The sequence below is a fragment of the Dunckerocampus dactyliophorus genome, chromosome 11 (genome assembly GCF_027744805.1).
Source record: "Dunckerocampus dactyliophorus isolate RoL2022-P2 chromosome 11, RoL_Ddac_1.1, whole genome shotgun sequence".
In the NCBI taxonomy this organism is placed as follows: domain Eukaryota; kingdom Metazoa; phylum Chordata; class Actinopteri; order Syngnathiformes; family Syngnathidae; genus Dunckerocampus; species Dunckerocampus dactyliophorus.
Window position 1 is genome coordinate 30542292 of NC_072829.1, and position 17495 is coordinate 30559786.

Sequence of the window (17495 nt, forward strand, 5' to 3'; positions counted from 1 at the left end):
AGCATGGGTGCACATCGACGTCCCAACTGATGGTCAAATGGTACATTATCCCCCCCCAAAAAAGAGCTCACTTTGACTCGGACGCGTGACGTCACGCGGCCACGTCGCTAAGTAAACAAAAACATTTGGACTGTCGGTTAATGACGGACAGAGTAAGTTTAAACATTTAAAAAGAGAAAATAAAGAGAAAATACAACCCCCCCCCAACACACACCCCCCACCCCCGTTGCTGTGCGAGGGAGGGGGAGAGATAGAGCGTGCGTGTGCGAGTGATAGAGAGAGAGGAAGGTTGAGTTCGAGAGAGGAAGCTTTGGACTCTCTCACTTTGTCCTCCTCACTCATCCAGCAGCAGCAGCAGCAGCAAGGCGAGCTGTTCCGAGCCGGACCGGACCTGCAGGCGCGGCAGAGTTTAGTCGGCAAAGCGGTGCCGTGAGTCGGACTGGACGCTGACAAGTCAAAGTGGACCTTTTTTTAATTTTTGAGAATATTCTCCTTCACCTTATTTTTACTTTCAACGTCCTCTCGACTCCCTCCGGTACCGGCGCTCTATCCTCCTTGGATCATGGTTCCGTCAGCGGTGTGACATCGGAGACGGGCACCGAACCGAGCTGCTCACGACAGTGAAAAAAAGTGGACTCACATCGCGGGAGGAATAATCTTTTGACCCGGTTGGATTTGTTTGAAGGTTTTTACTTTTCATCTTCTTGGATTCTCCGGGGGGGTTTTCACCCTCCGAGGTCCGGGGCGGTTCTTGTTGGACGCCGAGGACCAGCGGAGCCTGTAGCCGGGCTGGAGCGCTCCGAGCTGGGCTGCTGCGCGGCTGTTAACCGGTCCAGGTACGAAGTTCACCAACGCATTCATTCATTGAAAAGATGTCATTTTTACTTTTTCTATGGAGGAAATTCCTTGCACGTCCTGAAAGAAATGACACATTATCACATTTAAATACATAAAAACACTTGTTGTTCAAATGGATCCACGCTCGTCCTTATTGTTCACATTCCTCCTCATTGCCCTGAACGACCATTGATCCATATTGACCAGAACCGCCTGGAATGGTAAAACAGAGCTTTGTCTTGCGGGTCACGCTGCCTCTCAGAACCTCCCTGACACGGAACAATCAGCAGCGGTACTGGTGGAGCTCTAGTGGATGCTTCCAGTGCATGCGGGCTCAAGGGGAGGTTCTACTAAGTTCTGCAGAGTCCAGTGAGAAGAACGGGACCGCAATGTTTGTGTTTTATGAAACATGAAGTCTCTTTGGAGCTCTTTTTTTTCTCTCTCCGGCACCATCCCGCTCACCCAAAACCCAAACGCTTTCTGTGTGTGTGTGTGGGGGGGGGGTAAATCTGGTTGCTCCGATCTCGCAGGTGCTGCCAGGTGAGGGTGGGGGGTATTTACACTCGTGCGTCTTCTTGTGTACTTTGAGGGAGGCGTCCTGCTTGACCTTTGACCCCATGGCCCCCCCTTCCTCCTCCCCGCACCTGACGCTGGTCAGCTGTAATGTGGTGTGAAACGGGCCCGTCTATCTCCTGGTGTGTGGCGGCTGCATAACTTAGTGGATTATTTCTACTGCAGCATTCATGGAATGTTTATACGTGGATGAACATCTGTGTTTCAGTCCGTACTTACAGTGCACACAGTGTGCACTTAGTCCCTGAGTGTGCACGTAGTGACGGTGTAGTGCTGTTCCAAACCCTGGACTGTTGTACCGTTAGTGACCATCACAATATTCGCCTTCTTCTTCTTCTCTGCTCCGCTAGTTGGCACAGGTTGTGGGGACTAAAGGTGATAAGCGTGCATGATAGCACACCCCCCCAGTGGGGGCGTGTTGAGTACAACATGCCGTGCTTGGGCGTGGATCCGTGCACTCATGTGCGCCAAACGTGGCGTGCGCCAAGTGTGAAGCGGGTTTCAGGGACGCTACGATTGTTTGATGGATTGGATGATTGATTGTGTGAATGCACCCTTAGGTACCGCCCTGCATGAGGGGGGTGGAGTTGGTGAGGTTGGGGGTCATGAATTTATTATTTGTTGGTTTTTGCACACGATGCATTCAGGTGCCATGCTGAGTGTAGGAAGATTTGTACAAATAGTGTGTAGAAATGTGGTAAATACAAGTACAGTACATGTACACTTTCCACAAGGGAGGGCAGACAGTACAGCGCAGTCATGTGGTCAATGACCTTTTCCCGGCAGGTGAGGTATTGTAGACCGGGATGGCGTGTGGAATGAATGAAGTCCTGTAGCGTTAACTGTGGGAATGGAACTGGAGGAGTCTGTTGGAGAACGAGCCCCGATGCCCCTCTGTTGTCCGATGCAGTCGGACAACAGGTGCGCTTCTTTTAAAAAAAACATCTCCTATTCTGCTTTACAGTCTGGCCTGCAAAGACACAGAAGACACGACGCACTTCAGTAACGTGTGTGTGTGTGTGTGGATTAAACCATAGCATGTGAATCGTCATTAGAGTAATCCCTTTTGTCATGCAGCCTGGATGGACCACACACACACACAAACACACACACACACACAATGCAGTGTGTTTAGTGTTCATGTTGACCGTGCACATCCTGACATGAAAACTTCAAAGCACTGTTTGATTACGTTGTGTGTGTGTGTGTGTGTGTGTGTGTGTGTGTGTGTATGTGTGAGAACTGGAAGTGCCTGTCCATCAAGTTGAACAACACACACACACACACACACACACACACACACACACACACTTCCCTCCTTTTGATTGGCCAAAAAGTCAGCATGTCCTTGTTAATTGCAGCTTTAACAAGAACATGAATGATGAAAAACACTTTTAACTTTTGTTAAGTTGCCATTTCTGATGAAAAGCTGCCTGAGAAACTGTTGTGTGGTCAACAGAAGGTGCTCGATACCTCCAAGCCGGAGTCTCCAGTGGGGGTCGCTTCCATAAAAAGGAAAGGAGGCGTGAAGGAAGCGTTTGTATCTGAAAGCAATCCAACGTAGGTCAATACAAGCTAAATGATCTCATTGTCTTATAGCTGACAATTATTTCAATTAGTATCTAATCATATATCTCATTAATCATTTCAATTGCACCTTGCCCCCCCCTTGCTTTGAGGTTAGATCAGGGGCGTCCAAAATGCATTCGAAAAATGGAACTTCACAAGAAAAGTAAAAAAAACAAACAGCGATAATGTCAAAATCAGCAGTTATTCTACAAGAATGAAGTCAAACAGAATAATGGTGTCATAATACGAGGGAAAAAAACGCATGGCGCTGAAATATGAAAGAAAAAATAGGCTATCTTTTAAAGTCATAACATGAGGAATAAACAAAACAACGAATAAAGTTGTTGAAAAATTGTGAAAAGCTGGGTTGCAGAACAAATGCTAACATTTGCAATTAAACAAGAATAAGCTTGCAATATTGGGGGGGGGGATAATGTCATTTGGGTAGCATAGAGTTGAAATATTAAAGGAAAAATATGTTACTGTTATTCCATCCCAGGTATTTCTCAAAAGACACCCCCTTCAGTGGCGGCCATTTTACACCATTTGCTCTCATCTTTCAAGGCACCCACAATATTGTGTTGGATGGTTATAGAAACATGGAACCTACCACAGGACACATTAGACTCCCATCTTCCACCGGAAAAAAGTTTTTACTTTTTTTCTGTACTTTAGTAATCAGCAGTAGAACATAGGTGCGTTTCAGGAAAATATCAGTTCCTGACTAAAAACGGGAGAAAAGCAGCTTTTGGTGAAAAGAGATATTTCAAGCTTAACTTTCACTTTGACACAAATATTTGTTGCTTTTGTGACAGCTGAAATATGTAAACAACTACACAAAACCATCAAAATAAACACATCAACTATTTACAATCCCTCAGTTTAAAAATGAGGCTGGGAAAGTGCAATGGCAATATGAGATGAAATTACAATTTCAAAAGATTATTTAAGAAGAAAGTTGAAATGTGGATTGGAAAATTAAAACCAAAAACATCAACATTTGGAGAAAAAAAGAGTGAAGTTGATATTTTTTAGTTTTACACCCGAATCGTTCCACTTATTTATTGGTTCAAGGCCAGTCAATAGCTTGAAATGCTACAAAGGCAAGGGGTGACGTGCCAAAGGTTAACAAAAAGGTTACCCAAAAGTGAATAAAAAGGGTATTTGAGAATGATACTGTTTCAGGGACCACAAAACGAGTCAACAATTTAAAGCTGCTGTGCTGAAACGGAGGTTGATGGAGCCTTGGCAGTCCTACAGGAGTACTTGCTACCTCCTCAGTCTGCATAAAAGCAGTGTTGGGTGGGGTACGTTCTTAGCATATCTACATGCCTTACTTTCACTTTTCACTATGTGGCCCCCACTGGACACGGACCCCCCTGCTGTAGAGGTCAGATGGAAGTGGAATGAAGTCACATGAAGTCATTTGTGTTCATCGTGACATCATCACACACCATTTAAAAAAAATACATAAAAAAAAGCCGGCGCCGACGTGGCACCATAAGGTCGTTTAATGCACAACTGTGTGAGGTCGTTACCACGGGGATGCACTCTGAATGTCAATAGTGAACACGCACTTAACGGCGGGTGCTAACTGGACCAACCGGCTGCTTTGTGATGTACACACACACACATGCCGTCCTCTTGGTGTGTCTTTGTAACACACAGCAGGGGACCACAGTGACTCCTCACACATTCAAATGTTACTGTACAACACACACACACACACACACACACACACACACAGGGGCATTTACACAAGAATGTTGGGAGTTGCATGCTGTTGTGTCTTTGCTTGTTTACATGACAACACGCAGCCTTCCATCATGTTGTGCTTTTGTCCAAACTGTGGAAAAGGTGGTGCCTTGTTGTGTCCATCAAAGTGTCCATTTAACTCACCACCAGTGCCTCCAGCACAGTCACATGACTTTCATTCCTCACACGGATGAAGGCTGTAAAGTCAAAGACTACATACTGGAGGACAGTAGTCCCTCGTTTACGGCGGTTCGCTGGTTCCAGACCCGAACGCCGTTCGTCAATTTCCACATAGGAGGATTCAGTATTAATCAATGGAATATTTTCATAGCTATGGCATAGAAAACCTGTTTAAAATCTTCTAAATGCATGTTTTAACATTCTTAGAGCCCTCGAGACATGACATAACACCCCTAGAGTCACCTATTACCCAATATAGTAGATATAATCGTAGAAAATAAGACATAGTAGACATAAAAAAGGTAACACAGACTCATACGTTCCTTGTTTCTTGTTGTTTTTGTCTGGACGGTGTACTTAACTGCGGCTTTAAATGGCTTCACGCTGCTATTAGCCGGTATATTAGACATAAATGAGATGTAAATAAAATTCCTGCTCCAGCAGTGTCACAGTAAATGTGTCCCCTAGGGAACCTTAGTGAGGAGTTGAGTGCCTGTCTCACCAAACACCGACACCTAGTGGCCAATGTAGAGTACTACATTCACAATTGCAATGTTTCTTTTGCTTTGTATTTGTATTTCAGCACATTTACTTTGATCATTTTGCCATTTTTATGCTTGAGAACGCTTCATTTAGGCCAAGAATAAGTTCAATGTGCATAATTATGCGTACCTGTTAGCTAATAATAGTTTGTATTCAACCACCAAACAGTGATCATTTATTCATGAATACATTTTTGATATTTAGTGGCATTGCTGCATTCTTTCGTTACAAAGTGGCAGCGCCAACTAGTGGCCTGGCATGTATATTACACTCTTTTCGGGGCAATGCCATGTAACTAATGTTGTCTTCTACTCTCTGAGACAGAGTGTGGGAAAGAGTGATGGTCATCACACACACACGCACGCACACACACACACACACACACACACAACGCATGTGAACAAACACAGCAGCATGTCAGCTGGGAGGATGTGCACGTCATGAAAAGAATTTACTCTCCTGAGATCCCCGACCAACTTCTCACGACCTCAAAGGCACTGCCCCCAATTTTTCCGTGGAGTTTGTGTGACTTTAGTGACACACGACTCCTAAGAAACACTTCCACAAGTTGGAAACTGCACTTGGAGGGAGAAGGTGCTCCACTCGTTTATTCAACCACAGTTGTAAGCCATAAGAATGACGAGGCATCACCAGAACTTGCTCCTTATCTGGACGTCCTCCGTCCATGGGAAGCATGGCTTTTTCCCAGGAGTAAGGGGACCAAAGGGATTTACCAAAACATGTTGTACAAGAGCAAATGTTCTAAATCCTCAGCTCAAGTCAACCCTTTCTTTAGTGCAAACAGAAGGATTCATTGTACAATATAAAGCCCATCTTTTGGGGGTCCCTAAACCCCCAAACCTAGTTGCTAACAGTAGCATAGATGTCCCGTAACTTGAAAGGGCAGTTTGGGTGGAAACTGTGTGTGAATGCAGAAGAGCGGAAGCTCAACGGACGCTGGAAGGAAAATGTGGAATGTGTCGCAGTTCTTCTGTTAAAGAGACACTTTAAATGAAATGATTATTTCACGTTATTTTGTTCAGAGAAACCTGTGCAGTTTTATTTAACTTCAAAATAAGCCTCTTGAGTTCATTGTTTGTTCAGTCAAACTTTATATTACTGATGTCAAATTGTATTTTAAATGCAATTTCGGTGCCAAGATGCTTGTGTTGTATTGAAACAACAGGCTTTTGATGCAAAATGATGCTTTGATGCTTTTGATGCAAAATGAGGTTTAAGCCTTCACTGTGAAAACAACTGCATAAACGGTCCTTACTCAGTTTGAATGGAAGACCCCTCTGTTGTTACATGGTTTAAAAATGACTGTTTGGACTTGAATTTTTTCCCTTTTCAATGAAGATACAGTATTTCAAAATGACACACCTCATGAGGATAATCAGCATAGAAGATGGATGGATGGACATTTTAGAGCTATAATTATCCTTCCATCCATCTTCTATGTCGGGTAACCTTTACGAGGGTCGCGGGTATGCTGGAGCCTATCCCGAGCTGTAATTGTAATACCGTGATGTCATCATACCCTCAGAACCTCATACTGGCCCATGCCTCGTCAAAAATGGATATGCTAAATGTTTTGAACGAGCTGAATGTTTTTGGTGATGGAATGGTTGGAAAGGGTTGAGAAATGTGGAAGTCCTGCAGCGTCGCCTGCCGGACTGCAACCTATTCGTGGCTTGGTGGACTTTGGGGGTGTAATGACATCATGGTGGGATTTGCATAATTGGTGATGACACATTTGTCAAATGAAAAGCAGAGTATGTTTGCAGCCGCAGATGAACTTTCTTATGTCACTTCATTTTGTTGTTTTTTTCATGTCACAAACAAGACGGAGCCGCCTCGGGGTGCTTTTAGACGAGGGAGGGGCCCACAGTGAGAAAAGCGATATGTGCTTTCACGTCGGAGTCACCAAAAGTTTCTTCACTAGATTTGTCACTAGAAAAAGCGTATCTGGAAGAGTCTGATTCCTCGCTAAATATAGCGACAAAGTCGTTAGCTTGCCAGCACCAATCCCTCCTGCTACATCTTCTTATTCTCTGGCAGGCCAGGTGTGTTGTCATGTGGATGTATGGAACACAGTGGGCATGAATGACAATTATAAACAATGTTGAAAGTTAGCATCGGCACAGGCTTGGATTCTTTTTATTTGCTTGGTAAACATTGCGGTCGTTTGCTAGCTAGAAACAGACTGAATGAGTCGCTGCCATGCACTGCAGTTTGCTCCCGCAGATAAAAGTCTCCTGGATTTAACATCTGGTGACTGCAGGGGTCACATGTCTTGCTCAAAATAATCCCAAAAGTGAAGGGACTTTGTCTTATGAAAATGTGAAATTGCAGGAGAAGTGGGAATTTTTGGGGTGCAGAAAATAGACTGTATGAGTGTTGTCATGTTGGAATGTTTTAATCATTAGAAATGCAGAAGCATCCAAAAATGGCAAAATGATACAAATAAGAATGAATGTACTCTTTGGCTAAAGTCAAGTCATTGTGGTGCGGAATAACAAATCATCATCATCATCATCGTAATCATCATCACATGACACTAGTTTGCTTTTTCTGCCAGGATGACGCTCCGTTTCCACGGTGATGTGTGAAATGCCTCAGGGTCAGAGGTCACGGCCTGGTGGTTCAGTATTTAACAGCTCTCAGAGAAACACACACACACACACACACACACACACACACACACGTCACAGCGGGGAGGCGACACTCCCCGTGTAGCAGTGAGCACCAACAGGCTGAACATTTGCTGCTTTTGTCCTCCTGAATGGAAATAGAACATTACGATGCTAACAAATGTCTTACACAAGCAAACGTGTAGAAAGTCTGTGTTTAACGCGCAGCAGGCGTTCATGGACTTCATCTCAAATGGAACAACACCACTACTGGAAACAACATACTACTCATTCATGCTACTGTAACTTACGTGTTACGTGTTACGTGTTACTTACGTGTTACGTGTTACGTAAGTTACAGTAGCATGAATGAGTAGTATGTTGTTTCCAGTAGTGGTGTTGTTCCATTTGAGATGAAGTCCATGAACGCCTGCTGCGCGTTAAACACAGACTTTCTACACGTTTGCTTGTGTAAGACATTTGTTAGCATCATAATGTTCTATTTCCATTCAGGAGGACAAAAGCAGCAAATGTTCAGCCTGTTGGTGCTCACTGCTACATGTAAGGTAGGTATGTGTAGTAGTCATTCATAGTAGAATAAGTTATGTACATTCAGTAGTCATCATGGTAGTACATGGTAGTATACAGTACATTCAGTAGTCATCATGGTAGTATACAGTAGTCATCATGGTAGTACATGGTAGTATACAGTACATTCAGTAGTCATCATGGTAGTATACAGTAGTCATCATGGTAGTATCAGTGAAATAAGACAGCAACGGTTTGGCATTTAAAAGACACTTGTAAGAAATGAAGGCAGTCACAAGCCAGCTTTTTAAAAGCACTTCCAGTGATTCCAGTAAAAATGAAATGTGTTCTGGTGAAAGTGATGGTCATGAAGAACGTTGCTGTGGGATGGAAGACACCAACACTGGACACACGCCGCTAGCTGTGTGTGTCCAATGATGCCTTCAGTGACAGACTTTCTGCTCAGCATGCTCCTCCACATCCAGGTGTGTGCGTGTGCGCGTGTGTGTGCTCCTTTAAATGGAGGACGTGAGGAGAAAAAAAATCCCCCTCAGATTAACCTCAGCGACCTGCTGCAGAGAATCTCTCACGAGGACAGAGTGGAAGACTGTAGTTTGGACTTGGAAGCACAAGTAGATGTTGGCGTGCGTCTGTGGGAATGCTGCTCCATTGGTGAGGTCAGAGGTCACTGAAGTTGGTCCTGAGAGAGGTCTGGCTCTGCTCCAACCCCACGTCTTAAATGTCTTGCCCAGATAAGACTTCATGTTCAGGGGCAACTAAGGACGGTCATCCAGCCTCTCTTTGGTTAAGAGCTGTGTCCATATACTTTTGTTGGTGTGTGTTTCCCGCTTGTTTAAAATGCGGATGTTTGCGACGGCCGTCCAAGTGCAGCAGCTCTGTCAGGAGGAAGTCATCACTCTGTGCCGCTCGGCTGCTCCGGGCATGAAAGCCGGCCGTGCAATAACAGTTTGGGACGCTTTTAGTGTCCCCAGGAGACAAACACGGCAATCTTTTTCTGAACGGCGTCAACATCAATCTGAGAGACGAGCGGCTCTGTTGGTTCCAAGTCAACTCCTGCTTGTCCGCGTGGTGGATGAGGTGACGGGCGACGTCGCTAACGTGTCCTCCTTCTCTTTCAGAACGGTGCAGGCGGGCCAAGTCATGGCAGCGCTGAGGCGGGAGTTTCTGCTCTACCTGGCGGCGTTCCTGCTGCCGTTGTGCGGCGCCACGCCCTCCGACATCCTGTATCGTGTTCCCGAGGAGCAGCCGCCCAACACGCTGATAGGCAGCTTGGCGGCGGATCAGGGCCTTCCTGACACGGGCCATCTGTACAAGCTGGAGGTGGGCTCGCCCTACCTGAGAGTGGACGGCAAGACGGGAGACATCTACACCACCGAGATCCCCATCGATCGCGAGACCCTGAGGGACTGCCGAAACCTCTTTGAGGGGGACAAATGCTATCTGGAGTTTGAGGTGTCCATCACAGACATGGTGAAAGGCCTTGGTTCAGGGCCACGTCTCATTGAAGGTCGCATCGAGGTCATGGACATCAATGACAACACGCCGCAGTTCTCTTCGCCCATCCTCACCTTGTCCATCCCTGAGAACACGCACATCGGCGCCCTCTTCTCCATCCCCATGGCCACCGACAGGGACTCCGGCAACAATGGCGTGGCCGAGTACTCGTTGAGCACGGGGCCGGACGCCGACCAGCTCTTCAGCCTGCAAGTCGCCGTGGACACGGATGAGAAGCTTCCGCAGCTGGTCGTCATGGGCAACCTGGACCGTGAGAAGAAGGACTCGTACGACCTCAACATCCGCGTCGTGGACGGCGGACGGCCGGCAAGGGCGAGCAGCGCTCTGCTCAGGGTCATTGTCACCGACCAGAACGACAACGCTCCTAAGTTTGAGAGGAGCCACTACGATGCCGAACTACCCGAGAACAGCCCGCTGGGACACTCGGTGCTGCAGGTCAGCATGCACACACACGTGGAACAGTGATATTAGCATCACAAATGTGCTAACATGTCAGCCAAAATAGCTACGTAGCATTCATTATACACACTCCTCATGTATTACGTCCAGTTAGCATTTGCTATCGAACGTTACATACATACAAGAAATGAAAATGATTTTGCAAAAGACAATGCAGCCCAAGTCAAGGCAACGTATTAAAAAGCTGTCAGCAATGGACATGTTTTCCAATTCATCATGAAATAATTAGTTTAACAAACAAAAGTATAGAAAACACATATTTCTATAGTGGAGTTCAAGACGCAAAGCAAAGCCGTCAAACAACAACAACTTTTTTTCTCCATAACTAGGCGCTACAAGTGAAGGCATAACTTTAATTATAAGCATCTTACAACTCACAGTTTATCCGTAATCAGCATAATAAAGACGAAAGCTGCATCTGCGTGCATCTTGCCATGGGGGAGCAGGTGACTGATGTCATAAGACATCTACAAAGTAACGTTTATGCGACTGACCCAAACTACCTATGCGATCAACGTAATAGGCCCACCTGATCTATGACCACGTTTCCTTGCACGCAACATTGCAGTTAAGTTTGATTTGGTTTTTAAGACAAGACGTATTTGCATCTACAAGCAACACCAACATTCCCCAAAATTTACACTGCCTCTGTTCCACACCATGCCAGACCCAAATAAATCCCACAATCCTTGGCTATCGGAGCAGTGAGCGTGCTCAGTAAACCACCATTTACCTGTACGTCTTTATATGCGCTAATATTGGGGGGTGATGCAGGCGTATGCCAGGGTTTCCAATCAGGTTTTTAATAATTTCAAAATGCAAATGGAATTGTCAGTCTGTAGGTACTTACATGTCTCATAAGTGTTGACAATAGTTGCCACATTCTGCTTAATAAACTGTGTGCATGACCACGTAGTGACTGTTAACTTTGCGTATGGTGACATTGGAGTCTTGCTGCTATGAATCGGCTTCTTAACGGTCAGACGTCAGCGGCGTCCTCGCCTCAGCAAGAACGAGTGTGTCAATCTGATGAAGTGATAGAAAGATGATGAAATAGCTATCTGAAGTCCAAAGTAGACCTCCACGAGTTGAACTTTTGGTCAAAGAAAAATGAGACAACGTGAGACAGGCAGCGCCAGCTTTGTCTTTCAGGTTTGTCTTGGACGTGAGTAAACATATAAGACCCTGGTCCACTTTGGCATTTGCTAAAACAACAAATTCCACACGAGTCAGCGTTGTCGCTCACCTTTGACCTGGTGGTGCTAACATGGCAGCGGCGGTGTTCAGCAATGCAAACAGTCAGCTGACATGGCACAGAAGCGGGGCGCGGCGTGGCCTCCCGCAGTCACACATTAACCCCCGAGTCAGCTTCACCTTTAAGCTCCTCTGGTCGGGCGGTGGAGCAAGGCGGCGCTTTAAAGCTTGGGTTTTGGCTCGCTGACTCTGCGACATACGTAGTGACAAACGCACCTCGCAGCGCGGCATTCCTCCACCTCACTTCCCTCCTGCGAGCAGCCTTCCAGCGAGCCGCGCGTGACTTAATCGGAGTCGGTCACGAGATTATCCACGGAGCTTATTGGTATTATTGCTGGGGATGTGGCTCACTGCATTTCAGAGAGCTGCAGAATTCATTTCACTTAACGTGTGTTTGAGCAACGATGCTGCCGAGGCACCGTGACCTGACCCGCTTCAAGCCTCCTTTGCGTTTCACCTGCACGCCGCTAGCAGCAAACTGGCTTTTTAGGCTTTACAGCCTTCAAATCTGGATTTGATTGTCTTCCCTAACAAAGTGTCTCTTCCTGTCTCAACACTTGGCAGTTTTCATATTTCCTACACACTTCATCCCACAAATTAGACCTTGGAGCTTCCCCTGCTTCTTGGACTGCTTTTGGACTCACATGGACACTACTGCAAACTGAAATGTTTTCGAGACTCGTGAATTATAGATAACGCAGATATTTTCAAACTCGTGTGATGAAGTCTTTTTTAAAACAAATGTTCACATCAGGAATGTGACCCAAAGAAGATGTTGACAACCAATAAAACAGTCAGGAATAAAAGACGTATATTCATGCTGTATGCTCAATAAACTAAAAAAATGTCAAGTTGGGACGAGTGGCTTTAATAGGAAAGAAGGTGACTTGTGCTGAGAGAAGCATGAAACAGGAATACGAGCCAAGTGGCAAAGCAACAGAAAGTCTGTCAGCTCGTTGAGGAAGCAGGTCAGCGCTGGTTAATTGTTAACGGAAAGACAAACAGCGTTTCTATTGGCCGTTTGTTCTGCGTTGGAGGCAAGCCAGAGATGCTCTTGCCACATTGCAACTGCACTGTTCAATAGACAATTCTCTGAAGCTGTCAATTATTCACGGCCGTTTGGAGATGTGCGCTCCTTCCTGCAGGAAAGGAAATCAATGGACGGGAGAAATAATCATTTCACTTTCACGCTTTCTTTAGCCTCAACCTCTCGGACTAGCATCACACACATACACTGTCGACTCTAGCCGCTCGTCATCCTGAGAGGGAAAGATTTTGATTAGAAGGTCAGATGAACTCCAGTTCGTTCCGGCAAATTCCTCCCAGATTGTGTTAAATGAATCAACCTTTAAAACTCGGACATGCTTTTGAATGTTCACTTTGTGTAAGTCGACTACCTCGCTGACATCAGGGCTGCTATGTGTCTGTCTGTCCCTGGCCCTTTGTAATCGTTTTAGACTTTTTCAGCTTCAACTAGAAGAGATGATGAAGCAAACGTCTTGTGGTTGGAGCTGTATGAATCCAAAGTAAAAGATGTGTAGACTTTGTAGACGTTCAAACAAGCCACATTCATTAAACACTTTTTCATTTTCGATAATGCACCAAAACACTAGCATGTAGCAAGTGTGTCCCCTATGATGTACTGATGTTTTCCTCATGAACGTGCTTTATTTTGCATGTGGATGCGTGAAATAGGATCACGACTGGCGCTGATCCGTCCTCACTCGTCCTAATGGGCCCTGAGGAGTCCGAGCTTCTGTGATGATAACAAGAACATTAACATTCACTCATCTGGCCATTAAATGCCAATGAGCCGCTGCACAGCCGTTAGATGATGTGACACGAGCGCTGCGAACCAACCAACCTGGAAAATTCTTCCCAGTCTGACGAGGAAAATCTTTGGAGTATCCGTTTAGCGATGGCTACACCACTTTGTGGGCCAGAAGATCAAAATCAACATTTAGCTGACTGTAGTGGCTCCATATTTGTATACTCTTTTCATGTATTTCTTTGAAAGGGCAAACTTTGATGAAAACCGTTTTAGTGATGATATTTTTCTTTGCAGGTCCGGGCCAATGACGCAGACACTGGCACCAACGGAGAGATTGACTACAGCCTTCATCAGATGTCAGAGGCTGTCCAGAGGCTTCTACGCATTGACCGGTCCACAGGAGTCATTTATGTAAAGGGCCTGGTGGACCGTGAGGAAGAGAACTTCCTTAAATTTTTTGTTGTAGCCAAAGACCGCGGGCCGAACTCCAAGAGCTCCAAAGTGCTAGTGACCCTCACTGTCAGGGACCAGAACGACAACGCTCCCACCATAGAGATTCGCGGCATCGGTCTGGTGACACACCAGCACGGCGTAGCCAACATCTCTGAGGACATGCCCGTGGGCACACCAGTCGCGCTGGTCCAGGTGTCTGACCGAGACGAAGGCGAAAATGCGGTGGTGACTTGTGTGGTCGCGGGTGACGTTCCCTTTCAACTCCAACCTTTAAGTGAGTCGACAAATGACAGAAAGAGGAAGTATTTCCTGCAGACGACCACCCTGCTGGATTATGAGCGAGTAAAGGATTACAGGATTGAAATAGTCGCAGTTGATTCTGGTAACCCTGCTTTGTCCAGCACCAACTCCTTGAAAGTTCAGGTCACAGACATGAATGATAACACACCCAGCTTTTCTCCAGCCATGCTGGAAGTGGATTTTGCAGAGGGGAACCAGCCCGGTGACAAGGTTCTGGATGTGGTGGCGACTGATGCTGACAGTGGCTCCAACGCCGAGCTGGTCTACAGCATCATTGAACGCTCTGCCTCTGGGCTCTTTGAGATCGATGCCGACACCGGAGAGGTTCGTGTGAAGAACCTGCTGGATCGGGAAGAGACGGAACGTTACGAGTTCCGCGTGGCTGCGGCGGACAAGGGTGTTCCGAGCAAAACGGGCACAGCGAGTGTGGTGGTCAATGTCCTGGACTGCAATGACAACGACCCCAAGTTCATGCTCAGTGGTTACAGCTTCTCTGTCATCGAGAACATGCCTCCGCTCAATCCTGTCGGTGTGGTCACCGTTACCGACGTGGACAAGGGCGACAATGCCCGAGTGAGGCTTTTCGTGGAGCCGGACAATGGCAAGTTTGTCATACAGAACGGCACGGGAAACATCTTGTCCAGCATCTCCTTCGACCGCGAGAAGGAAAGCACCTACACTTTCCGCCTAAAGGCAGTGGATGCTGGTGAGCCCCCGCGATCCTCCTATGTGGGTGTGACCATCAATGTCCTGGACGAGAACGACAATGCACCCTATGTCACCAAACCTGCAAACTCCTCCTACACGTACCTGACCCCTGACACACCCCCAGACACGCGTGTAGAGGTGGTAGAGGCTGAGGACATAGACTCTGGACCCAATGCTGAGCTGGTTTACACAATTACTGGGGGGAACCCGTATGGATTGTTCCACATTTCGCCCACCACGGGGGAGATCACCCTGGCACAGGCGTTCACTGGGGAGCACAATGGACTTCACCGGCTGGTGGTGCAGGTAAAGGACAACGGCAAGCCACCTCGCCACACCACTGCACTGGTCCATGTTTTTGTCAATGACACCAAGGCCAATGTGTCCCTCATTGAGGTGCTTGTGGGACACAGCTTGTACACCCCTCTGGACAGAGACATTGCTGGAGATCCCAATTATGCCCTTGCCCAGCGCAGCAACATCCTGTATGGAAGCCTGGCGGGAATAGCCGGAGTCATTCTGGTCATTGTAGCTGTGGTGGTCATTCGACACCGGCTCCAGAAGGACACCAAGAGTGGCTACCAGGCGGGCAAGAAGGAGAGCAAAGACCTGTACGCCCCCAAGCAGGGACCCAAGAACTCCAAAGGTAAAAAGAGCAAGAAGAGTAAAGCTCCCAAACCTGCCAAGCCACTGGAGGAGGACGAGGAGGCCAGCCTCCAGAAAGGCCTCAAATTCAACCTCATCAACGACACGGTCAGTGACAGTCCCAGAATACACTTGCCCCTCAACTATCCCCCGGGAAGCCCTGACCTGGGCCGCCACTACCGCTCCAACTCCCCGTTGCCCTCCATCCAGCTACAACCACAATCCCCCTCTGCCTCCAAGAAGCACCAGGCGGTCCAGGACCTCCCCGCAACCAACACCTTCGTGGGAACTGGGGACAACAACTCGACAGGCTCGGACCAATATTCGGATTACAGCTACAAGGCCAACCCTCCCAAATACAGCAACAAACAGGTAGGAGACTACAGCAACACACCAATGTACCAAAGGGACATCTATTGGACCAACGGGGTGTGGTAGTCTCGCCAGGACTCATTTAGACCATTTTCTACCCCGCCACCAATGGCTAACTACCATTTTCATTTTGCTTTGGTTTCTCTTCACCATGTTTATTTTGTTGTTGTTGTTGACATGAAGGATAGACCACATGGAGGTTCTCATTATTTGGACTCTGAATTTGTTGACTCTTCACAGACTTATGGTAGGACCAAAGACAGCAAATATAGCAGACATTTTGGGCATTGGAAACCTCGTATTGGTCTATCCTTACGCTCTCTTTTCTTCTGACTTTGTGAAGACGATTGTAAGCGTTTCTTCTTCTTCATGTCCTTCACACATGGTCCTTATGAAGTGGTGTGGTTCTGTAGGCGACGGGCTGCTCCTTAAAGCTTGGCCAGTTCCTCATTTTCATTTGTTTTTTTTCCTCTCTGTTCTTTAATCGTGCGATCATGTCGTATCGTGCGGACGCCGAGCGCCACTTGAGAGTCTTTATTGTCTTTGGACCATCGGAGGTGCTTTCAGGTGATGGACGAGGCAGACAGACGAGAGCGAACAGGGGCGAGTAGGGGTGCAGGGTCAGGGACTAAAAGCCAGTGAGGTGTGAAGGTGGAAGCGACGCTGAAATACCACTTTTCATTTGATCGTCTTCACAAGCAGCCGAGCTTAAAACGTTTGCACAGATTCACAGCGCATCATGTTGGCCTTCCTTTCCCCACAGTGCCTTGCTGTATTTAATGCCCTAGTGTGTGTGTGTGTGTGTGTGTGTGCGTGTGCATGTGTGTGCGTGTGAGGTCACGTCTATAGCAGCCTGTCAAAGTCAAACGTACGCTGTGGAAAAAAAGAGGAACGTGTAGACAATCTAATAAAGATCTTCTAGTGATGTTCTCTGAGTGTGAGGCTGTGTCTCAGATGAAGTATACTGTGTACACTGTGTACTTAGCTCCTTAGTGCTGTCCCAAATCCATTACTGTACACTGGCTGTCACCCAATATTGATCTTCTTCTACTTCTCTCCCTTTTTATTGTGAATTGCAACCACCTACCCTACTTTTCAGTGTGAACGCACTTATGCACTGAAAAGACAAATTAAGTACACAAGTGCACCAATTGAGACACAGCCCAAGTGTGTGCATGTGTTTGTGTACGTGTGTGCGAGTGTGTGAGATCATCTGCTGTTTAAGTTGCAACGTGACACACAGTCCAACCAGACACACACACACACACACACACACAGCTGACAGTGTGTTGTTGTTACTTTCACGTCCATCATGTACTCTTCTTCTTCCTCTCTGCTTGAAATGTACGTTCATGACAATGTTTGTATTTGACTTGATT

General features: G+C 46.7%; 1 protein-coding gene across 5 annotated transcripts in view; it reads left to right on the top strand.

Annotated features, from left to right (window-relative positions):
• The first annotated feature begins 299 nt into the window (after nt 1-299).
• LOC129190196 (protocadherin-1-like) overlaps nt 300-17495 on the top strand; it is a 117913-nt gene continuing 100717 nt past the window's right edge. For 2 of the 5 annotated variants that reach the window (XM_054792680.1, XM_054792681.1), the window contains exons 1-3: nt 302-836; nt 9758-10589; nt 13933-16116. In XM_054792680.1, the coding sequence (XP_054648655.1) occupies nt 9780-10589; nt 13933-16116 (2994 nt within the window). In that variant the 5' untranslated portion in view covers nt 302-836; nt 9758-9779. Of the gene's footprint in view, nt 837-9757; nt 10590-13932; nt 16117-17495 lie in introns of all 5 variants that reach the window. The other 3 variants (XM_054792679.1, XM_054792682.1, XM_054792685.1) reach the window with 3 other exon arrangements.